Source organism: Delphinapterus leucas, chromosome 11, assembly GCF_059928025.1.
Source record: "Delphinapterus leucas isolate spDelLeu-1000000601 "Yukka" chromosome 11, BTC_Dleu_Yukka2, whole genome shotgun sequence".
NCBI classification, from domain to species: domain Eukaryota; kingdom Metazoa; phylum Chordata; class Mammalia; order Artiodactyla; family Monodontidae; genus Delphinapterus; species Delphinapterus leucas.
In genome coordinates this window covers 60731747-60759469 of record NC_143139.1, presented here as the reverse complement: position 1 = coordinate 60759469, position 27723 = coordinate 60731747, and the positions used below count along the sequence as shown (strand labels likewise).

General features: G+C 41.2%; 1 protein-coding gene across 2 annotated transcripts; it reads left to right on the top strand.

The window, feature by feature from the left end:
- The first annotated feature begins 9 nt into the window (after window positions 1-9).
- On the top strand, window positions 10-24546 carry BBS10 (Bardet-Biedl syndrome 10). Of its 2 annotated transcripts, XR_002642766.3 has the most exons (3): window positions 10-2195; window positions 2628-4838; window positions 14911-24546. XR_002642766.3 is itself a non-coding variant. In XM_022559906.3 (2 exons), exons 1-2 carry the CDS (start codon window positions 2011-2013, stop codon window positions 4606-4608), a joined length of 2166 nt encoding a protein of 721 aa, XP_022415614.1. In that variant the 5' UTR covers window positions 10-2010; the 3' UTR covers window positions 4609-6090. The 2 variants fall into 2 exon arrangements, 1 of the variants encoding a protein (XP_022415614.1); XM_022559906.3 differs by lacking the exon at window positions 14911-24546 and having other exon boundaries at window positions 2628-6090.
- Window positions 24547-27723: the final 3177 nt, after the last annotated feature.

Below are 27723 nucleotides of genomic sequence, written 5' to 3'. Positions count from 1 at the left end.
TTTTTAATTAAAAATAATTTTGTGTGGGGGGGTAGTTGTGAAGGATGGTGAAGGGCTTGGAAGGGATTTAACAGCTAGAATCCTTAATGTATGCTTTACGTGATGCTTCATATTCATTCTTCTTGAATACTCATAATAACCTTCAGATGAGTGGAAGTTACATTTTATAGATGAAGATTCTGAGGCTCAGAGAAGTTAAATGATTCTAAAAGCTACATAGTAAGAGTGACAGCGAGCCCGTTTGAACCCATGTCTGACTTCAATGTCCATTATCTTTCCACTGTACACTTAAATAGAACTCTGACTTGACTTCTAAATGTGTGTAATAATCCACTGCTCGAATCGAGTAACCCCTTTGTGATGGGTAAGAACGAAAGAACCTTGGGAATTCCCTGGTGTCCAGTGGTTAGGACTTGGTGCTTTCACTGCTGGGGCCCAGGTTCAGTCCCTGGTTGGGGAACTAAGATCCCACAAGCCGCGTGGTGCTGCCTAAAAAAAGAAAAAGAAACTTGCCATTACACAAGCATATACACAAAACCCACATGAAAAAGTTTTTCCCCCCGCAAATCACCTATTAGTCCATACTGAGTCAAAATCACATATGTTCCAAGAAATCATTCCTCTTTAGTTTTCCTCTTTTCCTCCATCATCCTCCCCTCCCATATTTGCACCCCTCAGGATCCAGTTCCTTCTGGTTAATAGTGAGCTGGTTCTGCCTTACTGGGGGGAAGGGGAGGGCTGACAGGCTTCTTCTGTCCTATGCACAGGAATAAGGGGAAGGGAAAACAGGCCCTCACTGTTCAACCTCAATGAAACATCTACAAGGTAAATAATTTTCTTACTAATGTTGACCACACTCTAATAGGTGTCCTGTATTGTGTTATGATAATGAAGTCTTTTGCACCTTACAAAATATCCCTTTCTTGTGGAGATAGTGGGCCCCTACAGTGGTGACACGTCACAGTAATTTGTTGAGTATGTTGTACTTGTTGAGTGCTTAGTACCTACGAGGCACCATGCAAAAACAAGCAAAAAAACCGCCTTGTAAACATTCTCACCCTCCTTAAAACCTTGATTTTTTTTTTTTTACTTATCTATTATCACCATTTTTTTTTAAGATGAGAAAAGCGGAGACAAAAGAATGTCACAGATAAGTACATGGCACAGCAAACCCAGGTCTAAATATTAAGCCTATGCTCTTAACCATTTCATCCTTAAGAGAGAGGGTATGTGTGTGTCAGTATACGAAACAGTATGTTGTTTCTGCTTAACAGTATGTTTTTTTCTGCCGTCGGATTGTGTCCAGTAATCTTGGGTCACTGTGTTTTTAAAGCATCCTATTGATTACCAATGTGGCTAAGTGTTCACATCTATCACCTCTGCTAAAGAAAAATTAAACTGTGGTGGGCTTCATAGTGATAACTAAGCCCAGGAAATGTGGCAAAGCCCCCAGCAGAAAGCACGAAGCCTGCAGCTCGTGACTGTAGCCAGGGCCTCCTCATCTGTCCTGCAACCCGAAAGAGAACCGCTGATGCAGAGTGGGGACAGGATATGCACGAGTCCAAGGCAGAGGTTTTTGTTACAAAACAGCAAACTTTTGAGGGAGGTCAGGAACGAACCGAGCTCTAGCCGCGGTGCCCAGTCCCTCCGCTCTCGTGCCGAGTTCCTGGGAGACGGAGGGATCTGGTGGCAGCTGAAGCCTCCAAGAAAGAGGAATGAATTCACCTAGGAGGGGGAGAAGGGCTTACAGTTTCCTGTCCGGGGACAGCTCCCGAGAAGCCCCGACCTCTTTCCCATCTTCGCGGGCTTTTGAACCGCTAGCTCCTACTGGCAGAACAGCAGGGCTCTCCCACTGAGCGGGCGGGAAGGTAGACCCTCGCCCAACCAAGAAACCGAGCAGCACCGGCTTCCGGCCTCCTCCCCGCCTCTTCCGCTTCCGCTTGCGCCCCGCTCCTGGTCGTGCTGGGCTTCTACAGGCGGCGACCCGAAGCTGTTGGAAGCCGAAGGGCTATGGCCGCTGCGGGATCTGTGAGGGCCGCGTTGCAGGTGGCGGAAGTGCTAGAAACCGTCGTGAGCTGCTGCTTGGGGCCCGAAGGGCGGCAAGTTCTGTGTACCAAGCCCACTGGCGAGGTGCTGCTCAGCCGGGATGGCGGCCGCCTCCTGAAGGCGCTACACTTAGAGCATCCCATAGCCAGGTACTTGCGTGTCACGCTCCAGACCGTTAGAGCATCCTATAACCAGGTACTCAGGTGCCGCACTCCAACCCTCAGTCCATCTCCCTGAACTTCTTGTCCCTGAGGTTATGCTCCTGGAAGAACTGACCTTGGACGAGACCAGTGTACGCTCAGAGTTAGAGCGCTGCCCGCTGCCCGCTGCCCGAGGGAACATTCCCAGACATCGAATCATTAACAACTGCCGAGAGCTTGTCTCACTCCTTTCCTTCCGGCTCGACCCAACCCCTAGAATCTTGAAGTAGAACAAAGTAACTTAAAAAAGGAAAAAACTAAAACTAAGGATATCACAGAGACAGGATTCTCGTTTTATGCCTGTAGCTGTAAAAACATAGTTTCAACTTGATTTAGGCAGCCCTCTGAGAATCTGAGTTGCTTTCTTTCTTTCTTGTACAGGATGATGGTGGCATGTGTTTCCAGTCATCTAAGAAAAACAGGAGATGGTGCTAAAACATTTATTATCTTTCTTTGCCATTTACTCAGAGAACTTCATGCAATCACAGACAAGGAAAAGGATTCTTTCTTTTCTGAAAATATTCAAACCCATGGAAGGCACTGGAAAAAGTGTTGTCAGTGGAAGTTTATTTCCCAAGCTCTTCTAACATTTCAGACACAAATATTAGACTACGTTATGGACCGTTACTTAGGTAGACACTTTTTGTCCATCTTTTCTTCATCCACCAAAGAGAGACCATTGTGTAGGAGCTCTTTAGAGATGCTCTTAGGAGCATACTTTTGTGGAAGAGTGGGAAGAAATAATCACAACTTTGTATCACAGTTGATGTGTGACTACTTTTTCAAGTGTACAGCTTGTGAAAGTGGGTTTGAAGAAGTACTTGAGTTAGTGGATGACTGTTTTGTCGAGTTGAAAGTTGGTGTCACTGGCCTTCCTGTTTCCGATTCCAGGATCATAGCTGGGCTTGTGCTTCCCAGAGACTTTTCTGTGTACTGTCCAGCAGACGGTGACATAAGAATAGTGATAGTAATAGAAACCATTCAGCCTCTTTTTTCAACTTTTGGATCAGAGTTTATTCTAAATTCAGAAGCACAGTTTCAGACATCTCAATTTTGGATTACAGAAAGGACAAAAGCAATAATGAAATATTTACAGAAGCAGAATGTAAAATTGCTCCTATCTACTGTGAAACAACCAGACTTAGTAATTTATTGTGCAGGACTGAATGGCATATCCGTGGTGGAGTGTTTATCATCTGAAGAACTTTCTCTTATCCAGAGAGTCACTGGCCTCGCTCCCTTTGTAGTACCACAGGCTTCTTCTCAGTATGAACTCTCTAACACTGCTATGGTGAAATTTTGTAAGCCCTTTATTCTTAGATCCAAAAGGTATGTTCATCTTGGCTTGATTAGCACATGTTCGTTTACACCACACTGTATAGTTCTTTGTGGTCCAGTGCAGGGTCTTGTTGAACAACATGAGGTTGCTTTACATGGGGCATTTAAAATGCTTCGGCAATTATTTAAAGACCTTGATCTAAATTATGTGACACAAGCCAGTGACCAAAATTGTACTTCAAGTCCTCTTATTTATAAGAATAGTAGAGAAAGTAATGACTTACCAGAAATTGTTAATGGCTCAATACAAAGGCCATATCAGGACACAGTTGTAAAGAACAAAGATGAACTGGCAAAAACTCAAACATATTTAAAAGCATATTCAAATTTGGTAGTTCCAAGTGTAGAATTAGAAACAAATATATTGTGTTCAACACCAACAGTGACACTAACAGATACATACCAGACAGATGCAACACTGAGATGTTTCTCTCCAGGCAAAGCCAGGATAATGGATGACCATGAACCATTTATTGAGAGTAATTCTGCTAACTCAACAACAGAAAATACTAGAAGAGAAATTTCTTATGAAAATTTACAAGTCACAAAAAATGCTAGAAAGGGGAGCGTATTACCAGTGAGACATAAGTCACTAGAGATGTGTACTTCCCAGAGTTACTGTTTCTCATCTGTACCAGCTGGTTGTGTTTTGCCAGTGGGTGGTAATTTTGAGATCTTGTTGCATTACTATCTTCTCAGCTATGCCAAAAAGTGCCAGCAATCAGAAGAAACCATGGTTAGTATGATAATTGCTAATGCACTTTTAGGCGTTCCCAAAATCTTGTATAAGTCTAAGAAAGGAAATTACAGCTTTCCACAAATATATATAAGAGCTCTCCATGCACTGCAAACCAATCAACCCTTGATAAGCAACCAGACAGGTTTGGAATCAGTTGCTGGTAAATACCAGTTACTAACTTCAGTTCTTCAGTGTTTGAGAAACATTTTAACCATTGACTCGGTAATCAATATTAAGAGACAACCTCAGGAAATTTATGATCAAGATTCGGAAGAGGAACTATAAAATTGGAAGCTTTTTATTAACCAAAGTTTTAATCCAACTCAAGCCATAAAGCAAGGCAGGCATGTGACCACTGATTTTCAAGTTAATTCAGTCTAGTTAGGAAAACAGCATAACTAAAAAGTCTTTAGAAGTACACAAGGCCAGCACACATTCAGACACAAATATTAGAGACTACATTATGGCACAGTTCTGAGGAGGAATCCTTCTGGATGGGTGAAGCCAAGATCTGAGTAAGTGTATCTTTTTTCCCCCTCAGTATCCCTGTGTCTCTGCTGTGTGTTAGTCTGTGCATTTGGGGGAAGGTATTTCCTTATAGCTCCTTTTTACTTTTCTGTATCTTTTTTCACTCTTCATCCCTTCTCCCTTGCCTTTCTGTATCTAGTTAATAGAGTAATTTAATCTCAGATATGGATGTGGTCTTCAAATGCCATCCTACTTTAATTGTTTATAATATAAAACATTATTTGCTTTATTTAAAATGATTTATTTTCCCCACTCATAATTTCTATAGCAGTGAGTAAAAGGCTCATTTTCTTTTTCTCAGAGTGTGAGTAAAATTAGTTTTTACTTTTTTGTGGCCCCTTGTTTAGAGCCTGGATAGATTTTTTCCCCATTCATACACCAATGAGTATGTCACCATAAATGTGGCTTTGTGCATTGTAAACTTATTTTCATTTCTTTAGTTGAAAGTTAATTCCAGAAAGGATATGAAATTCATACTATCATTTTCTCCTGTCCTCTAAGAGCTTGCAAAACTAATTCATGTATTTGCTGAGTTTTCTTATATTTGGTGCATAGCCAGAGTTCAGTAGTAATGCAAGAGGGAGGGGATATGGGGATATACATATGCGTATAGCTGATTCACTTTGTTATACAGCAGAAACTAACACAACACTGTAAAGCAGTTATATTCCAATAAAGATGTTAAAAAATAATAATAATACTTTGAGAATTACAGTTGGCTCTCCAGTCCTTGGGTTCTCCATCTGTGGATTCAACCAACTGTGGATTGAATATATTCAGGAAAAAAAATTCCAGAAAGTTCCAAAAAGCAAAACTTTAATTTGCCAGGTGCACTGGCAACTATTTATATAGCATTTACATTGTATTAGGTATTATAAGTAATCTAGAGATGATTTAAAGTACACAAGACAATGTGCACAGGTTACATGCGAACACTGTGCCATTTTATATAAGGGACTTGAGCACCCACAGATTTTGGTATCCTCGGGAGGGGGGGAATGTTCTGGAACCACCCCCCCCTTGGATCCCGAGAGACGACTGTATTTATTTCTAATATGAATTTTTTAATGTTTATATTTATCTTAAAGGTTTATAAATGCAAATAATACTGTGCACCTAGCTGTGAATAAGGACAGTGTCTTCTACTTTTAGTAGTTCTCTGTAACACCCCAGGCAGTGCTGTGTTCATACCAAGTATTCGGGAGTGCTTGTTGAATAAAACTGTTATCTTTAATCTGATCTAATTATGTGTTTCCAGTTTACTAATTCAGCAGATTCTTATTGAGTGCTACTATGTGCCAGATGCTGAATATACCATGGTAAACAAATAGATATGGTTCCTACCTTCATGCACCTTTCCTCAAAGGTTAATGGGTAGTAGATGGTGACAACACTTGGATCAAGATTAAATTTAGGAAAACTGATTAAAATTTCATTACAGTTAAACTTGAAAAAGCGATGACTAATAATGTATTTAAGAACTGTAATATTCCATCATGCAGATCTCATGATCTTTTATATTAAATATAATTTCATTTTTGTAAGGTTTATGCCATATGTGATAACATTATTTCACTTCTGTGACTATGGAGAGAATGTATTAGCTCTGTTTCTTATACAGATTTCATAGATATATAAACGTACTGTAAAATTGTTGTATAATTTTTTCCATTCACTTTTTTAAATTGCCTGTCAGGCCACTTGATAGCTTTGCTTTATTTTGTTGTTGTTGTTTTAAATACTTCATCATTGAAGGCATTCAGAGACTTTTCCATGTATGCCCGTGCCTTGCATATGGTAGACATTTTATAACTGTAAATAATCACTAGCCCAGGAGCCACTTTGTAATCTGGGAGTGGGTCTTTTTGTGTTTGGCACCTCATCTAATATCTGGCACACGGTAGTAGCCAATAAATGTCTGTTGAGAAACTCTGGTCCTCATGGATGAGCTCCTAATTATTTCTATCAAACTTTCATGGAAAAAGATCTGTTTGCGGGGGAAAGAAGCAAAAAATGTGGAACAAATCTGCACAAAGCAATCGTTTTTCTTTTAATTAAAAAAATCCTCAAAAATGGTGATAAAGCTTTCATGGGTCATCCTTGTCATTTACAGAATAACACTAGGGAGTTTATATTACTGGGTTAGATAAAAGAGCACTTCAAAACTGTAATTACGTTATACTTAAACCCACTTACACAAAGGATTTGAGGTGACCTGCAACAAAAAATAGATGAAATTAAAGTAAAATCTAAATAAAAATTAAAGAATCAAGAGCAAAGAAAATGTAAAAATGATTAAAAGTCAAGACCATGTTCCTGTTTTTATTCTGCATAATGAATAACCTCAAAATTTACTTGATTGGAATCACTGTATTATTACCTCTCATGGTTCTGGGAATTGCCTGGATTTCGCTGAACAACCTTCCCTGTATCCTGTTGGGTGAGGTAGTCGTGCAGGTCAGCTGAAGTTCAAGGGGAGGGAACACAGGCCCCACCACTCAATGGAAAGTGTCAATGACACATTATAAGAAGAGCATGTGGGATGAGATATATATTGAGGCAGCTATCTTTGGAAAACAATCTGCAGCACCATGGGAGAGAAAAGAGGACAACTTCTCAGCTGAGGTTTTTATTATTGTTTTCTGAAGTTACATGTCAGTCCACCTCCCACAAACACGTTTTCCCCAATAACTTTTATGAACTCATTTTTTTCTCACTGGGCCAGCACAAGCCATTTTTATTCCCAAAACAATAGGCATTGAATAGTTGAATATCTCTGAACTGCTTTAGCCAGGGAGCTGTTTAACCATGTTACACTGGAAATGTTAGGGTATGCATGTTTTAGACTAAAAGGGATGGGGAAGAGAAATGCAATTTGAGCCTGAACTCTTTTTTTTTTAATAAATTTACTTATTTATTTATTTATTTTTGGCTACATTGGGTCTTTGTTGCTGTGCGCGGGCTTTCTCTAGTTGCGGTGAGCAGGGGCTACTCTTCGTTGCGGTGCATGGACTTCTCATTGCGGTGGCTTCTCTTGTTACGGAGCACGGGCTCTAGGCGCCCGGGCTTCAGTAGTTGTGACATGCAGGCTCAGTAGTTGTGGCTCACGGGCTCCCCCCCTCCAACTGTAGTTGGAAAAAGCATATATATATACTTTGCAGTTCTGTAAACAGCAAGAGATGGTAACAACCTGAACTCTAGATGGATCCACAAACTAAATGGGATAGGGGCAATGACTGGTGGGGGAGGGGGGAACATACATAGGGAAGAGGTGAAAAGGTGATTTCTCAGTGTATACCTTATGGCATTTTGATTTTTGAACCACTTGAATACTACTTATTCAAATGAGATAAAATTTTAAAAAATAGATTTAGAGCAAACACGTAGAATGCACCCCAAGTAGTAATAAAGTAATAAGGATCCTGGCCTAAGGAAACACAAGATCAGAATGGAAGAAAAATGATGTGAGATACACAATGATGGATCAGTACTTTTACAGTGGAAGAAAGGATACAGTCAAAAGAGGGAATATTCTCTTAACTATAATTGGCTAGGGGTTTTCTCAACAATTCTGGAAACGTTCTCCCTTAGCAGGCTACTATGAGCCAGGGAAGTGCCAGCAACCAGTGTGGCGTTCATTTCCTCATGGAATTTTCAGTCCTGGGCCTGGCTTCCTCTTATGCAGACTCACCATCAGATTTTGTCAGCACGTTGAGAATGGCTCTGTCTCAGGGTCTGAGTCAAACCAAACTTGTGAGCGTGATCAATTTATTTACAATAAGAACTGTTCCAGGAACTAGAATATTCCAAGTCCATCTGACTAGTCTTTCCTTTATGTATGGACCTGTTTTATTACTTCCTGTGGGAAGTAATAATCAGGTGGTTGCTCAGTAAGCATGGAATCAGAACAAGAGGAATCAAATTAACTCCTCCCAGCCAGTTATGCTCCAGTTCCCCAGTGCTCGGCCCTGGCCTTCTACACCTACACTTGCTTCCCGTGGGATTCTGTCCAGGTCTATAACGGGTGCCACTACATGCTGATGATTCCAGATTTTGTATTTCCAGCCAACCTCTTCTCTCTACTCCCAACTCATTTATCCAACTGCCAACCCAGTCTCCATGTGGATGCTTACCCTTAACATGTCCAAAACAGGATCTCTATTTCCCATCCCCTAAACCTGGCCTTTCCCCTGCTGTCCCATCTTAGTTAATGGTATCACCAGCCTCCCACTCATTCAAAACAAAAACCTGAGAGACATCTTGCCTCCAGTCTTTCCTTCACATCACACAGCCAATCAGCAAATCCTGCTGGCCCCACAAATAAAGTGGATTTCAAATCCACCCATTGCTCACAGTTGCCTTTCCAGCCCAAGTCACTTCATCTCTTAACCTGCAGCAGCCTCCTAATGGTCTTCTTCGCCTCTGTCTCACCTTGTACTTTATCCTAGAGTGATTTCCCCCCAACTTCTTATTTCAAATGTTTTAACTCCACAAAAAAGTTGGGGGAAAAAAAGCACAACAAACGCCCACAAATCCTTCATCTAGATTCACCAATTACCATTTTACCCTTTGTGCATGCATGCATGTGTGTGTGCGCACACACACACACACACACACACACACTTCACTGAACCATTTGAAAGCAAGTTGTATCCCTAAATACCTCAGTAAATATTTACCGTGAGCAAGGACTTCCCCTACATGATTGAATGATTCTTTTAAAAATGCAAATCCTGTCATGTCATTCCTCTGCTCAGAGTCTTCCAAAGGTTTTTCCTTCACACAGAATGAAATCCAAATTTATCATAGTCTACAGGGCTATACATGATCTGTTCCCCTGCTTATCCCTAAAATCTCATCTGATACTCTCCCTCTAGCTTTCTCCCCACCAGTTACACTATGAGTCAGGACAAGTTATGCCATACTGAGGTAGCAAATAACTCCAGATCTCAAGAGCCTTGACACAGTACAAATTGATTTCTTGCTCACATTCATGCCTATTAAAGGTCAGGCTTCTGATCCCACACTGTTTTCTTCCTCACTCCCAATTCAAGGCAGGTGGAGCAGTCACTGTCTTGAGCGTTACCAATCATCACGCCAGAGAGAGAGAAAAAAGATCTAGAGGGTCTTGCATTGGCTCTGTTCAGAACTGGCATGTGTCATTTCTGCTCATGACTCACTGTCCAGAATTCGTCACATTGTCCTACCCATCCACAGAAGAACCAGGTAGTGCAATTCTACCTTGTGCCTGGAATGAGAGAGAACCAGGACATTTGGCAAACAGCACGAATGAGTACCCAAACTGGCCGCCTTTCTGTCCCTTGAATGCACAAGTTCGTTCCAGCATCTGAGTTTTCCATTTGCTGTGCTGTCTGCATAAAAGTCTTCCCCTCTGGTCTTCATATGGCTCACTTCCTCACTTTATTCAGGTACTTCTGCTTTAATGTCACCTCCTTAGACATAACCTTTCTTCACCTTTCAGTCTAAAATAATACCATATTCCTTCCCCATGACCTCCCTTGTTCTCTATCTTCCTACCTTGTTAAGCTCTTTTTGAAGCACATATCTGGTGTTATTAGTATGTGTGTTTATTTTTTGTATTGACTGCTTTCCCCACAAGAATGTAAACTCCATGAGGACTTTGACTTTTTTCACTTCCATATTTCCAGCATGTGGGATAGTATCTGGCCAAGCAGGCACTCAGTGAATGAATGAATGAGTGAATGAATGAATAGGAATGGACCAATGGAAAGACTGACTAAGGCTCCCTTCTCCTGAGCAGTGATCACATAGATCCAACCAACATTTGCCTCAGTGACTCCATTTTTGTTAAGCTCCGATGAACCCAGTTTTTTCTTAAAATACTAAATCACTGCAGAATCCTACCAGCCTCGAAGCCATTCTGTTTCCTTCAGGTGACTTAGCATGTCCCTGTTCTAAACAATCATTTGTTCATTTTAAAGAGTAGCTCTCAGTAGGAAGTTTCATTCCCAAGTCTGTGCCGAAAGCCTCCCTGTAGCCTTATGTAGACATGCTGTATTATGGTTGAATCGCATTTATGCTTAGGTTAACAATATGGTAAATATGCATAGTTCTTGCAGTCTCTGTCATTTACAACAACTCCTTTGGATGTTTGTATTGATATTTAGCCCCAAGTAAAATCACCAATCACCAATGCCAGATCTTACTATAAATAAGATCTGGGTGAAAACCTCCCTGATTATAGCAACCAAGGTTCTTCTGCCCAGATTAAACACACCTAGTTAGTAATTGGCTGTGCTTCTTGAACTACTCAGGGAGGTTTCCATTATCTGTCCCCCACTATAGGGAAATCCCTGCTGCAGCAACAGAAATGTCCATTTTCTTTAAAAAAGGGACCCCATGGTATGTTTAGCCTTAATAACATATTTCAAAAGTACATTTGTGCAAAACTTCCTGGGCTTCACTTGTGTTTCTGTCACAATTTACACATCATTTCGTACTTAATAAACTCCCATACTGATCTCTTCTAACCCTTTTGAGAAGTGAAAACGGAGATCTCATATATGTATTAGAAGAAACGAAATTAACTAGTGAAGACAAAATTGGGACAGTTTGAAGATTGTATTTCTGTTCTAAACTTTGAGGCACAGTGTAGTAGAAAGAACATAGTATTTGAAGTCAAGCAGACCAGTATTGCCATCCTGGCTCTACCAGTTACTATTTGTGTAACTTTGGACAAGTTGCTAAATACCTCTTCTACCTCAATGTCCTCATCTATGAAGTAGTAATAACAGAACCTACCTCATATAACTGTGGTGAAGATCAGTAAAGATATCTGATGGGAAGCGCCTCGCACAATGCCTGCCACATTATTAAGTAGGAGCTTAATAAATATTAGCTTTATTTCTTCCTTTGGTTGCCATAAATTTTTTTAAAATATTTATTTATTTGGCTGCACTGGGTCTTAGTTATGGCACGCAGGATCTTCGTTGACACGTGCAGGATCTTTAGTTGCTGTATGCAGGATCTTTTAATTGCAGCATGCGGAAATCTTTTAATTGCGGCATGCAGCCTCTTAGTTGCAGCAAGTGGGATCTAGTTCCCTGACCAGGGATCGAACCCAGGCCCCCTGCATTGGGAGCGCAGAGCCTTAACCACTGGACCACCAGGGACGTCCCACCCATAAATTTTAAAGTTTTCCCTCCTTCCTCCAGTTCTTCAGTTATACTTGATAACCTGTTCCCTACATGGAAAAACAGCAGAAACCTTTGGGACTCATGCCAGCGTGGACCACGGATATCACAGATATAGTAGAAATTCACTGTGGCGGATTGTATTTTCTCCCATATTTCCCTTGCCATATTCTCTAAGTATGACCTTGACACTCCTCTGATGGAATGGTAGAATCTAAGTCTCCTCTCCTTAAACCTGGATGAGGCCTTGTGACTGCCCTGCCCAGAAGACTATAATGAGTGACACTGTGTATGACCTCTTAGATTATAAAAGGCAACCTCCTGGTTCTCTTGAAACTCTTGCTCTTAGAACCCAACCACCAATGCTGTAAGGAAGCTCAAGCATCCTGAGAAGAGCCAAGGCCCTAATCCACAGCTTTGGTGAAGTTTCCAGCCAACAGCCAAGCATCAACTTTCCTCATTTGAGTGAGCCTTTTTTTTTTCCTAAATATTTATTTATTTATTTATTTTGGCTGCTCCGGGTCTTAGTTGCAGCACATGGGATCTTCGTTTCAGCATGCAGGATCTTTAGTTGTGACATGCGGACTTCTTAGTTGTGGCAAGCAAACTCTTAGTTGTGGCATGCATACTCCTCAGTTGTGGCATGCAGACTCTTAGTTGCGGCATGCATGCAGAATCTAGTTCCCTGCAGGGATCAAACCTAGGCCCCCTGCATTGGGAGCACGGAGTCTTAACCACTGGACCACCAGGGAAGTCCCCTGAGTGAGCCTTTGAAGTGGATCCTTCAGTACCCAGGGTTTGTTTACAGGTTTTCTTCATGTGAATCGTGCCTATTGCCAGCTGAATTAGATAACATACCACAGGAAGAAAACTTTCCTGTTATATTTTAAGAATTTGATCTTAACTTACGAGTAAGTATATTATCAATTGGAAAGCACTGATAGAGCTACACATGCTGTCAACACTTTGACATTCTTCTGAATTGGTTTGGTAAATAGCTACTGTCTTCAGCCTCCCAAGTCTACTACCCTCTCCCCCGAATCCCATCCTACCACCCTGGTCTCCTCATCCCTATCCTAGGCGCCCTTGGATTCGGGTTAATATCTGCTTCAGCAGGGGAGTTTGGTGGGATCTTGCCCCAGTTCTATGGTGTCCACTTTAATTGGTGAAGTGTTAACCATGCCACAGAGGTTCAAGTATTTTGAATATCACTCCTTAATGCAATAATGTATATTAATGTGATCACACCGTACATACTATTTTTTTATTGGAGTACAGTTGATTTACAATGTTATGTTAATTTCTGCTGTACAGCCAAGTGATTCAGTTATACATATATATACATTCTTTTTTCATATTCTTTTCTATTATGGTTTATCACAGGATATTGAATATAGTTCCCTGTGCTATACAGTACGACCTTGTTGTTTATCCATTCTATATAAAATAGTCTGCTAACCCTGAACTCCCTCTCTGTCCCTCCCCCACCTGCCTCCCCCTTGGCAACCACGGGTCTGGTCTTTATGTCTGTGAGTCTGTTTCTATTTCGTAGATAGGTTCATTTGTGTCATATTTTAGATTCCACATATAAGTGATATCATATGGTGTTTGTCTTTCTCTTTCTGACTGACTTCACTCAGTATGATAATCTCTAGTTGCGTTCCATGTTTCTGCAAGTAGAATTATTTCATTCTTTTTTATGGCCGAGTGGTATGCCATTGTATACATGTACCACATCTTCTTTATGCATTCATCTGTCGGTGGACATTTGGGTTGTTTCCATGTCTTGGCTATTGTGAATTGTGCTGCTATGAACACAGGGGTGTATACCTTTTTGAATTATAGTTTTGTCCGGATATATGCTGAGGTGTGGGATTGCTGGATCATATGGCAGCTCTATTTTTAGTTTTCTGAGGCCCCTCCATACTGTTTTCCATAGTGGCTGTACCAACTTACATTCCCACCAACAGTGCAGGAGGGTTCCCTTTTCTCCACACCCTCTCTAGCATTTCTTATTTGTAGACTTTTTAATGATGGCCATTCTGACCAATGTGAGGCAGTAGTTTTGATTTTCATTTCTCTAGTAATTAGCCATGTTGAGCATCTTTTCATGTGCTTGTTGACCATCTGCATACATACTATATTTAGTGGTTAGTTTTCTTTTCCTGTTTTACTTATCTCCCTACTCTCTTCCCCACTTCTTTCACATTGTCCCCCAGATGCTTCCCCCCAAACCAGGTAATCCTATGAATCACCTACCAGGTATCCTTCCATATTTTTCATTATGCTGCTTATAAAATCAAATAAAAATATATTCCTATTCATATCTGTACATTTGGATTGTTTTTGACCTTGGTTGAGATTTCTCTTGGCTTCTTGTCTCACTCACTACCCCTCCAGGGAGGCAAAGGGACTTACCTGATTGGTGAGGTTGGGTGGAGGAACTGCGTGTGCCTGGCTCAGCACTCCCTTTCTTTCTCTTGGTTAAGAGAAAGGAAGCAGGGTCAACATCTCCCCACAGGCCCGGAACAGGAATCAGCACTGTTAGGAACCATGCCTGGGTCCATCTGTCTGATTCAAAGGTGGGGCATTCACCTGCCTGTTCCATTTAGCACTGTAGGCCCTAGGGTCCAGTATAGGCATCATAGGGAGTTACTGTGGTGTTTCTGTCTCCTTCAGCCTGACTCCCATGTATGCCTCCCAATGGGAGGGGAGTTATTTATTGGGTCTCCTAAAACTTGTTCCCTACCACAGACATTGCCAGGTTTTATTGCCAGTGTCAGGTAAAGTAGCAACAAAGACCAATTGAAACTGCCTGGTATCCTTATCGTCACCACCAGTGTGCCAGTGCTTGCATGCTCACATGGCTGAACTCTCTCCCCAGGATCCACTCATCCCATGAACAAAGAAGCAGGCCCACAAAGAGAAATGGAAAGGCCAATGGCTCCACATCACAAACAGCTAAACTGTCGTTGGAAAGAAGGTATGTGAACTGAACAGGAGACTGAGATTTTAGTGATCAGCTCTAAAAGCAGTCACTGGAATGGGTTAATTTATCCAGAGAGACCCAAGTGCTGTTACTTGACATTATTAGATTTTTTCTACTTCCGGGGTAAACTGAGACTCTAAAAAAGCAAAGTTATTTGGAGAACCAAAGTGTTCCATGTTCTTTGCCACTGTATAGAGATTCTTCCATTAAACCTACTCCACAGACATGAAGTTGGAATCATAGACAAGAGAAGGAGAGACAGCTCTCCAGTTAGAGCTTGCCAAGGCCCAGCAATATTCCTGCTTTTGGGTGCCAGGAGACTCCCCTACTTAAATTTGCTCAAGGAGTCTAATATTCCTGAGGAGGGACCTAATGATAATGCTTAGTGGAGTGACTAGATGAAAGGACTCTTTTATTAATTTGATTAGGAAAATGGAAGGAACAGAAGGAGAAAGGGAATTGAGTCATTCCAGGGTGATGGGATGAAGATATTAGGTCTTATCAGCATAGACTGGAAGACTTCTGGGCACCAGGTATGTAAATAGCTTACAATAGCTAATTAAGGTTGTGTTTTTAAGATTGGTGCATTTTGTGTCCTGTTGAAGAAATCTTTGCCTACTCCAAGATTTTGGCCTTTGGAATAGTAACTAAGAAATCTCAGAGAAATAATGCGTTTCAGTAATTCCTTCATAAATATTAAATATAAATATTTGAATATATACATATATTAAAGATGTATAATACATAATATTGAACACAAAAATATACTGAATATATTTTAAAATTGAGCAATCTAGTATAATCCATTCACACTCTGAAAACTCTTTTATAATACTATAATAATGAGCTAAAGAAAAAAGCTTTTTATCTCCAAAAAGTTACTTTATAACAAACTTGCTTCAATCTACTCTTCCAACAAAATGTCTTCACAGAAATTCTTTAAATAGTACAGTACACTTCTTCATTACAATTGCCTTTTTGCCCAACATTCTCTCAGAAATTCTTCCAGTCAGCAGCTTCTTTGGAAACCCAGAAAGCAACCTCCCGAAACTGTAACATGAGCCAATCTGCAAAGATTTTATAATAGCACAGTCAAATGATTTTGCATTTGCCACACTAAGCATCTTTAGGAGGCAGCATGGTATGGTACAGAGATCAGGGGCTTTAGAGCCCCACCACCTGTGTTTGGATCCTGGATCTGCCACTTACATCACCTTGGTTACATCACCTTGAACAAATTACTTAAACTTGCTGTACTTTACTTCCCTCTTTGGTTCTTTCATTTATCTATTGTTGTGTGACAACAATATTATCCTCAAACTTAGTAACTTGAAACAGCAAACATTTATTCTCTCATATAGTTTCTGTGGGTCAGGAATCTGGGAGTGGGTTAGCTGGGTGGCTGTGGCTCAGGGTCTTTCATAAGGTTGTAGTGAAGATGTTGGCCAGGGCTGCAGTCACCTGAAGACTCACTGACTGGGGCTGAAGGGTCCACTTCACTCACTGACATGGCTGTTGGCAGGAGGCCTCAGTTCTTCACTGTGTGGGCCTCTCCATAGGGCTGCTGATGTGTCTGAATGACATGGCAGCTGGCTTCCCCCAGAGGGAGTGACTCCAGAGAGAGCACGGAGAAAGTGCAATGCCTTTTATGACACCGTCACTTCTGCTGTATTCTGTTCATTAGAAGTGAGTCACTGAGTCAGCTTATGTTTAGTGGGAGGGGAATTAGGCTCCACCCTTTGGAAGGAGGAAAGTCAAAGAATTTTTGATTTAAGGTCATCACATCAGTAAAACAGAAATAATAATATTGATCTTATTGTACCTTTGAAAGAATCAAAAGTGAGCATCTAGAACAGTGCTGGCTTCAAAGTGTGTACTCATTTACTTAGTCTTTATTGAGTATTTACTAATGTGCTGTATGCTCAGCCTATGGTCATGAGCAAAACCCAGTCCCTGCCCTCATGGACTCACAGTTTAATGGGAAGATAGACATTAATCAAATAATACATAAACAAATGTAAAATCACTGCTTCACATGTGCACAATGCAATGCAGAGGGATTGAAACTAGATAGGAAAGACTTCTCTGAAGAAGTGATGTTGAAGCTGAGATCTCAAGGATGAGTAGGAGTTGACTAGGTGCAGAAGAAAGAGAAGAGGGTTCTCGATAAAAGGAATGATGGGGTAAGATTAGTGGGTGGAAGCATGGAGAGGACAAGGCACTGGATGAGGTGGTGTGGCTGGGGCAGGGGAAGGGCTGTGTGCCAAGATGGGGGAGGTGACAGGGAGCCAGCCCCTACTCTGCTTATCTGTGTCTGACAAAAGAGGGGAAAATAAGCATTTTATATATTTTTATGAGATCAGTGAGTGCCAGGGAGTAGAGCTAGGTGTAGGAGTTGAGTACAAAGGGGCATGAAGGAACTTTTGGGGATGATGGGCTGCTCTGTATCTTGATTGTGGTGCTGGTTGGAACTTATACAGCTGTAGACTAAGGAGGGTAAATTTTACTATACGTAAGTTATACCTCAGTATCCCTGAGTTCTTAAAAATGTACTTTTTATGCAAGCACTGTTATGAAGGGGTACCATAACATCGTGAATTTTCCTATAATGTGGGTTTTGGATTCCTTCCAAACAGTATTAATTCCTGCAGTATCAACAGAAGACTGCCACAGTGAAGTTTGACCTACCTAGTGGTGCTGTAGCTAAAACCCCGCAGTCAGTGAGGGTGAGGGGTGTGTGTGTTTTGGTGGAGGGGGACTGAACACATATCAAAGTAAACTAAATGTAGTACACTTTTTGGCATTAAAAGTAACATGTTTTCACAGCTGTGTAAAGCATGAAGGGAAGAAAAATTTTAGAGGTAATAAATCAAGTTACTTTAATGTAAATGCTGACGTTTTTGTTTGCTCTGTTTTTATTTTGAAAAAATGTTGCCATATGAATACAGTTCTAAGATCAGCAATGATGCTTAACAATGGAATTTAAGAGACTGTTATTTTGTCACAAAGCTAATAACAGATATGAAGCAAAGCAAGTTTTCCTGGCTCAGAAGCTGATCTAGTGCTTATAATATTATCCTTATCCAAGACACTGAGGCCATTAAGCTTTTGTGAATTTTAAGATTCAAGAGTCTTGACACACACAATAACACTATGTTCATTGCAGCACTGGACTTCACTTTCAACAGCTGAGCTCTTGAGATTTCCAGTGTAAAATACTGTTAATGAAAATGAAATGGGTAGAATTCCATTGTATAAATATACCCCAATTGATTTATTCATTGCAAAGCAATGGGAAGGAACAGCCTACCACATGCACACAACACTGTGGATGAATCACAGACAAAAGAAGCCAGCTACCAAAGTGCATCCAGTATGATTCCATTTATATAAAGTACAAAACCAGTCAAGGCTGTTACAAGTCAGTACAGCAGTCCCCTTGCAGAGGAGTTGGGGGAACAACTGAAAGAGAGCATGCTGTAGAAAGGATGATGTTCTTTTCTTTCTTTCTTTCTTTTTTTGAAGTATAGTTGATTACAATGTTGTGTTAATTTCTGCTATACAGCAAAGTGATTCAGTTATACATACATACACACACACACACACACACACACACACACATTCTTTTTTTAATATTCTTTTCCATTATGGTTTATCATAGGATACTGAATATAGTTCTCTGTGCTCAGCAGTGTAACCGTGTTTATCCATTCCGTATATAACAGCTCACATCTGCTGACCCCAACCGCCCACTCCATCCCTCCCCTAACCTCCCCACCCTTGGCAACCACCAGTCTGTTCTCTGTGTCTGTGAGTCTGTTTCTATTTCGTAGATAGGTTCATTTGTGTCATATTTTAGATTCCACATATGAGTGATATCGTATGGCATTTGTCTTTCTCTTTCTGTCTGACTTCACTCAGTATGATAATCTCTAGTTGCATCCATGTTTCTGCAAGTAGAATTATTTCATTCTTTTTTATGGCTGAGTAGTATTCCATTGTATATATGTACCACATCTTTTGTATCCATTCATCTCTTGATGGACATTTAGGTTGTGTTCCATGTTTTGGCTATTGTAAATAGTCCTGCTATGAACATAGCGGTGCATGTATCTTTCTGAATTATAGTTTTGTCCAGATATATGTTGAGGTGTGGGATTGCTGGATCATATGGCAGCTCTATTTGTAATTTTCTGAGGAACCTCCATACTGTTTTCCACCGTGGCTGCACCAACTTACATTCCCACCAACAGTGTAGGAGGGTTCGCTTTTCTCCACACCCTCTCCAGCATTTATTTGTAGACGTTTAAATGATAGCCATTCTGACTGGTGTGAAGTGGTACCTCATTGTAGTTTTCATTTGCATTTCTCTAATAATTAGTGATGTTGAGCATTTTTTCATGTGCCTGTTGGCCATCTGTATGCCTTCTTTGGAGAAATGTCTGTTTTAGGTCTTCTGCCCATTTCTTGATTGGGTTGTTTATTTTTTTGTTGTTGAGTTGTATGAGCTGTTTGTATATTTGGGAAATTAAGCCCTTGTCAGTCGCATCGTTTGCAAATATTTTCTCCCATTCTGTAGGTTGTCTTTTTGTTTTGTTTACGATTTCCTTTGCTGTGCAAAACTTGTAAGCTTGATTAGGTCCCATCTGTTTATTTTCATTTTTATTTCTATTGCCTTGGGAGACTGACCTAAGAAAACTTTGGTACAATTTATATCAGAGAATGTTTTGCCTCTTCTCTTCTAGGAGATTTATGGTGTCCTGCCTTATGTTTAAGTCTTTAAGCCATTTAGAGTTTATTTTTGTGTATGCCGAGAGGGTATGTTCTAACTTCATTTATTCACATGCAGCTGTCCAACTTTCCCAACACCACTTGCTGAAGAGACTGTCTTTTGGGGATGGATAATGTTCTATTTCTTGATCTGGGAGCTGGTTACACAGGGTGTTCAGTGTGACAGTCACTGAGCTGTACATTTATGATATGTGCATTTTTATACATTATGTTTTACTTCAATAAGAAAGGGTTTTTTTTTTTCGTTTGTTTGTTTTTTGTTTTTGTGGTACGTGCGCCTCTCACTGTTGTGGCCTCTCCCGTTGCGGAGCACAGGCTCCGGACACGCAGGCTCAGCGGCCATGGCTCACGGGCCTAGCCGCTCCGCGGCACATGGGACCTTCCCAGACTGTGGCACGAACCTGTGTCCTCTGCATCGGCAGGTGGACTCTCAACCACTGCGCCACCAGGGAAGCCCAATAAGAAAGGTTTTTAAATTAAAAAAATATATGGAACAACTATAGGAGATGTGTGCCCTAACACAGAAAATTAGAACATTAGACCACACTCACCATGATCATAGATTGTTGTAATAGAAGGCTGCTACACATGTGACCATGGAACCATCCTCCTGTCTGAGAAAACCCCCCTCGTTGAGCAGGTGGCTTCAGGAGGCGATGCTTAGGTAGGAGTTAAGAAGCAAAGGAACACCAGATCAAGCCTAGGAATCAGTGAGGTGACGCTCATAGCCCAGTCACCCTCACGTTCTCATTACAAGGTCTGGGATTTTACATAATAAATCCAGTTAAAACTTTTAAAATGACCCAGACATTCATGTGTGAAAATATTTGGGCACAGCATTTCTGTAGGACTTGGAAGTTGGAAAATCTGTTTTCTGGTATTTCTCATGATTTCACTATTTATAAGCAAATTTATCAAACAACTTTATTCAAGTCCCTTTTCCAGAAGTTGTGAGGGATAGAATGATATATGAGACACAGTCCTTGACTTCAATAAGCTGTTGATTTAATATGGAGATAGCCCAACCATGAAAAGATTAACCAAAAATACACAGGTGTATACTGTAAGGATTGAATTGGGGGAGCATTAATCAGAGGCAGCCATTGGCATGTGAGGTAAATTTACTGTGTTCAATGAAGGACAGAGAAAGCTTCTCAAAGGAGACAGAACTTGAATTGGAATTTGAAGGAAGGAATTTAAAGGAATAAAGTAGACCTGGAAATGTGGGGAGAAATTTCAGGAGAGAGATTAACAGTGTAAACAAAGATTCCAAGGAATCAGTACACAAAGGGAGTTTAATTGGGATTGTCTTGTGGCTCAGTCTCTGAGAAGACATTCAAAGAAAAAATCCAGTGTTAAAAGTCATTCAAATTTTTACTGGAATCTCTCAAAGACTGTCCACAGAGATTCATCCAATTGGTAATTCTTAGCATTACTTCTTAAAATATCCCTTTCTACATTCCTTGAGGTCTAAAACCCCTCACATATTGCAGCTGTAACTAGACTAGGGGTTGGCAAACTTTTTCTATAAAAGGCCAGATGGTCTTTGTCACAACTACTCAACTCTGCAGTTGTCACACAAAAGCAGCCACAGACAATGCGTAAATGATGGATGTGTCTGTGCTCTAATAAAATGTTATTATGATAACAGGTGGCAGGCTGGATTTGGCCCACAGGTCATACCTTGCTTACCCCTGAACAAGACATCCAATACCCCACAAAGATGATTCCTCCTCACCTGTGTCCTTTTCATTTTTCTCACTCCCTCTATCCTTTTGTTTCTTCTCTCTACAATTAAATTTTATTCCTTCTGACACCAATTCCTGTTCCTGTGATGAGAATCCCAGAACAATGGGTCGCGAAAACAAGAATCTCAGACATCCTGGGGAACTATGGACGGTTTCTAACCAGTGAGAGTGAGTCAATCCAAGTGATATTTTAAGAAAATTAACCTAGCAGCACTGTGTAGGATGGATTGTCGTGGGTATAACAGAAAGCAGAGACCAATTAGGAGGTTATTGCAAAGAATGTGTGCAGTAGATGTGGAGTCTAAACTAGAACGTCAGCTAGGAATGGGAAAAAAATGGATGGGTGTGGGACAAAGTGCGATTCAAAGATTAACTGGAATTGGGACTTCCCTGGCCGTCCAGTGGTTAAGACTCTGTGCTTCCACTGCAGGGGCCACGGGTTTGATCCCTGGTCGGGGAACTAAGATCCCACATGCCACACAGCATGGCCAAAAAAAAAAAACTAACTGAAATTGACAATGGAGTAGATGCAGAAGAATGCAGAGGAAGGAGTCAAAGATAAGTAAACAATTACTAAGATACAGAGGCTGAGTAAGTAGGAAGATATTTGCATCATTTTTGTCTACTTTTTAAATTTTCCTTCTCCTTGTCCCATAAATGTCAGTGTTCTTCAGGTTTCTTTCCTTTCCTTCTGCTCTCATCCCTTCACCTCCTACCTCATAAAATTTTCCTGGGTGGCATGATTATTCAAATTTATAGCTTTGACCAAGACTTCTCAGCTAATGATTTCCAAATCTGTTATCTGTAGCGCAAGTGTCTTTGGTGAGATGCAGACCCCCAATTGATGTTTCCAGGAAGACTCACAGACCCTCAACTCGGGCTCCAGTTGAGGTTGGTTTTACCCTACTTTCAAGCCAGTAAATTAGCCTATTACTGTTTCATGGATGCAGGCAAATAAGTAAGGCTCTTGGTTCAGCGACAGAAGTTCTTATTCCTCACAGCACAGCAAGCAGCATAAGCATCAGCATGTTGACGTCAGTTGCCTTTGACACCCCAAGTCCCACAGGGTGAAACGGAGGGCCAGATGGAGGCTTGCACACACAGCGGATTGCGCTACAGGGAGGGGACACTGAGCTTGAGGAACCTGCTGTTTTATTGCAAGCGGTGAGCAAGCCTGCTCCTTGTCCTGGAAAGAGTCCCTCAAGGTTACTCAGGGCAAAAACAAGCCTGAAAAATGACTCAGGTAAAGAGCAGTCAGGGCCTTGCATTCTTAGCATACTCTGCAAAACGTGTAGGAGTGGAAGAGACCCCATTGAAGATTGTTCTAGCAGTCTGAATGTCCAAAACTGAATTCACCAACTTCCTTAAGACCTGCTTTTCTGTTTCCAGTCTAGGTGAAGGATACCATCTTCTACCACAGTCACCCAGAGCAAAACCTGACAGCTATCTCAGGCTTTACTATTACTTGCTCCCCTCATCCCAGTTAACCACTGAATTAGTTTCCTGTAGCTGCTGTAACAAATTACCATAAACTGGGTGGCTTAGAACAACAGAAATGTGTCCTCTCACAGCTTTGGAGATCAGAAAGAAGTCTGAAATCCAGGTATTGGCAGGGCTGTGCTCCCTCTGAAAACTCTAGGGGAGAATCTGTCCTTTGCCTCTTCCAGCTGCTGGTGGCTCCAGGAGTTCCCTGGTTTGTGGCCATATTACTCCAGTCTCTGCCTCCAGGCTCACATCGCTGCCTCCTCCTCTTTTATCTGCCAGATATCCGTCTGCCTCACTCAGCGAGGGCACTTGTCAATGGATGTGGAACCCACCCGGATAACCCAGGATAAATGCCTCCTTGCAAAATCCTTAACTTAATTACAGTGTTTGCCATGATAAGATAATACTCACAGGTTCACAGGTTCTGGGGATTAGAATGTAGACATATCTTTCTGGCTCAGTCCCTACAGTTACCATGTTCTCTAAAGGTTCTAGCTTAGTCATTTTTACATAATAATACAAGTTGGATTTAGGAGTTATTTGCATAGAAGTAATGGCTAAGCCATGAACATGCAGCTAGTGAATAGTTATTCCAGGTTCAAAGCCAGGCTGTATGACTCCGAAGTTCATGCTTTTCATCAGTAACAGGCGCTGTCACCTTCTTGCCCTTTTTAAATGTTAATTTTGTCAAGTTGCAGAAGTCAACAGCCACGAAAGGAAGCATGGGCTCAAGTCATACCAATATCCCCTCTGTCCTTGGGTTGGCAAGTGTTCTATGGACATAAGAAGCCCTTTGCACCACCACTGGCCCCCAAAGATTCCCCTACTGAAAAATCAATGTGGCGCATGGATGCCCTGCAACTGAGTAACCAAGAAGCCTAGTTCTGTTTCTTGCCAGTTCCCTTTGATTTGCACTTCAGTGCTCAGAGTTTCAGTCTGCGAAGTAAAAGTGACCCTGACAGTCATCTGCCTACCTGATGAGTTCTCTGATGGGGGTTGGTGCAATTTGGTGAGAATCGGCCCTGATGAGGGGCATTCATAATCAGCTTCTCATTTTGCAGAGACCTTCTGCCCTACAGGCCTAAGGAGAACATGGGAGCATAAATCCGTAAGACTTTGAAGCACTTTATATTTCATAAGCACTTCGCTAAAATTAATCATCCAGTTAATCTCCAAGGATGATAACCAAATGATTTCTTTTAAAAATTATCATTACTTATTAACAGATTAGAAAGCTGGAAGCTGATGGAGATATTTTGCATAAGTTTCCACAGGGGAAATTGGAGTCACTGAGGGACCAAATTCCAGTCCCTTCAAGGTCTTTCAATAAAGCAACAGAATCCAAATGTACGGAGGCGGGACACTGGAATCTGCCCCGTCCCACTGTATGGAAATCACGAAGTCACTAAATCCCTGGAGGCTTCTATTTCTCTGTCAACCACAACACTAGAATTCTGCCCTTGCTTCTCTTGCTGAACTGAGAAAATGTTGAAGTCTTCATGGAAATTAAAACATTTTATTCTGGGAATGTTGATTGACTTGCATATTAAGCGAATTTAAAATAAATTTTAATTAAAGAAGAATGCTTTTAAGTCAGGGATCCCTTAACTATGATTTATTATGTAACTGGCTTTGCTGGTGTTATGTTGTGGTTGAGGACAAAGGATCTAGAGCCAGATGGCAGGATTTGAGTCTCACTCACTACCTGGGTGACTCTGGGCAAGTTACATGCCTCAGCTTCCTTTTCCATAATATGGCATCACGATGGTGTCATTTTGAGGACTGAATGTGTCAGTACAGGTAAAAGCTCTTAGCCAGGTTCCAGTTACATGGTAGATGCCCAGTTAATGATTATATCTGCACAGCTCATTAAGGACTTGAGAATTTTATCACAATAAAAAGAGGACATAAGTGTGTCCCCTGTGTTTCTCTGTCTCCACCGCCTTAGACCAGATGGGTACTGACCAACTGTCCAACAGAATTACAACCCCTTACATCCCTCTTCCCCTTCTCCCACTCCTCTATGTCTGTCTTTCCCCATATATCTGTTACTTTATCTCCCTCTCTTCTCTCTTCCTCCCCTTTTCTTTTCATCCCCCTCTTCCTGCATCTTCACTATCCAGGGCAATGAAAGATCCCACAATTGTCTGGGTCTGCTTGTGGGAACTATTTTTTTCTCATGAAGTATCAGAGAAAAACAGCCTGGCCTGTGAAGGTCTCTGAATCCACTCTCCTCACTGAACAGACTGTGTTTGTACCTCTGCCCCAATTTTTATATCTGCCTCTCTCTGACTCTCTTCTTGCCTTGGTCTGCATGTCTTTGTTTCTCTCTGTATCTGTCGTCTCTTGCCGTGTGTGTGTGTGTGTGTGTGTGTGTGTGTGTGTGTCTCCCCGTCAGTTGTGTGGGTCCCCTCAGCTGTGAGAGGTGAGCTCCCTGGGCCCTCTGAAGACCTGCTGGTGGGGAAGAAGAGGGGAAAAGATCTTGTGCCTCCTCCTGCACTGGGACCTGATTGAGAGAACTGTTTTCTCCAATGAGAGTAACTATCAATAGGACCTGGCAGGCGGTTCTGGAGCTCCAGGGAGTCAGGTCGCTCTGGATAGCCCCTGAAGTAGCAGGACTTTAAACAGTGTATCTCCAAACAGATGTCTAAGTAGAGCAGAGATGATGATTCTAATCAAGACAACTTACATGAAAGTTAACTGGGCACATATTTAATGATGCACATAATTATGATTGTGCTGCATGATAATTTGCATAAATGGTAAGGGGCTCATGTAAATGACTGTAATTAGCATTACTTTTTCCCAGCTAAGCCAAATTTTATTTCCCCTTTCTACATTGCTAATTCACCAGCATCTGTAATCAGTGTCAATGTTGATAATTTCTTGATGTCACATACTGTTTACTCATCACATCCCATGAACATACTTAGATCCAGACACACAGATGCACATGGAAGCACACACACACACACACACACGCACACACAGAGACAAAGAGCGAGCCTGGACCCAACTCTCTAAAATGAGGATTCCCTTATCCCTAGTTCACTTACCCTCCTCTGCAGGGCAGAGGTTCTCTCTGTTCCACCCATGAATCCCCACCCCACTCCCCTCCTTCTGGGATCGTTGCGATCTCTTTGGAGAGGCTTGACCACTGGCTGAGTTCCCTTCTAATCCTAAAATTCTATTTTAAAAATAGTAATGGGGTGGGGGGCGTTTAAAACATATGAGTAGGTTTTGGTACCTTCATAATATCACCATCATCTCCATCACAAAAAATTATAATTATTGAACATATTCCAGATACAATGATGTGCTCTTCATATGCACACTCTCTTTAAATTTTGAAGTAGATGTTCTTCATTTCCTAAATGAGAAAACTGGGGCTTATTGAGGTTAAGTATTTGCCCAAGGTCATGGAGCAAGTCAGTGGGAAGTCAGGGTTCAAATTCTGGGGATTTTGACTTTAAAGCTCATGGTGTGTAACCAACTTGTTCTTCTAGCAAAATATAAATGATAAGGACAGATATTTCCTTCCCCTAAATCTTTATTTTTTTCATCAGTAACTATGCTCATGGGGCAGATCTGTCTTATTTTTATAGGAAAAAAGGAGCTCTGAAGAACTGAAAAGTTCCCTCCGTGGCCCTCAATGTCCTTGTCAACTGTAGCTTGTACCCCTGCTTGCACATGACCTCAGCCCCTCACTGTTCTCCCACTCCTCTTGGTAAAATCCAAATTGTCCAGACAATGGCTGCTAATTAGTCAGAATAATTCTTCCCTTTCCTGAGAACCATCTTTGAACAAATATTCTTGAAAATAGCTGAACTTCAGCTGACCCTGCCTGCTGAAGCCCTGTAAAAAGTTCCACCCTCCTTCCCAAGTTAGAACGGCTCCTTCTCCTGCCGGCAGTTTTGAAAAAAGACTTATGCTAATGGCACTCTTGTTTTTTTCCACAAAGGGTATGAATAAGGGATGCTGAGATGCTAGCAGCCAGTCCACAACTTGTGGAGAAGCCAGCCTAAGAGTGAAATTAACATAGGAACAGGTAAAGACATAAAATCTGAGAGGAGAGAGAAAGAGAGTGGTGGAGGCAGAGAAAGAGAGATATCCAGTGGTGTTCAGTTTTCCATCCTATTTCTCTGAGGCCAGCACAACATCTGTTATTACCATTGTTTTTCTTATGTAAGTGAATTAAACATGTAGGGTCAAAAAACAAAACCAAAAAAAAAAGAAAAGAAGGATAATCACAACAGTCCTCAAATTTAGCTGTGCAAACATATGATTTTATAACTATACTGAAATAAACTCAAATCTAGAGCCTCTATGTCCAGGAATGAGGGTAAACATTATTTTTCCCTTTTTATTAGCTCATATTCACCAGTCTCTTCTGGGTAGATGCTCAGTCAAACTCAGGGTTCTCCCCTCACCCCTTGCCAGCCCCACTTTTGGAGATGAACTCAGTTGCTAGAGAATCAGTGTGCTAAAAGATAATTTTCAAAAATTATGACTCATACAAATATAAAATATGTGTCAAAGATTTTATTTCACTCATTATTTTAATGAGGAAACCAGTGAGAAGCAAAAACTGGTTCCAAGGAAAATCCAAAGGAAAAGCATGTATATAGGCAGTCAGGAACCCTGAATTGAATTTGCTGATAGATACAAAACTGACATCTTCCAT

Excerpts from the sequence above, each read along its gene's own strand:
- BBS10 (XM_022559906.3), top strand. The coding sequence starts at position 2,011 with ATGGCCGCTGCGGGATCTGTGAGGGCCGCGTTGCAGGTGGCGGAAGTG. Across the intron at positions 2,196-2,627 it reads TTAGAGCATCCCATAGCCAG|GATGATGGTGGCATGTGTTT; the intron begins GTACTTGCGTGT and ends TTTCTTGTACAG.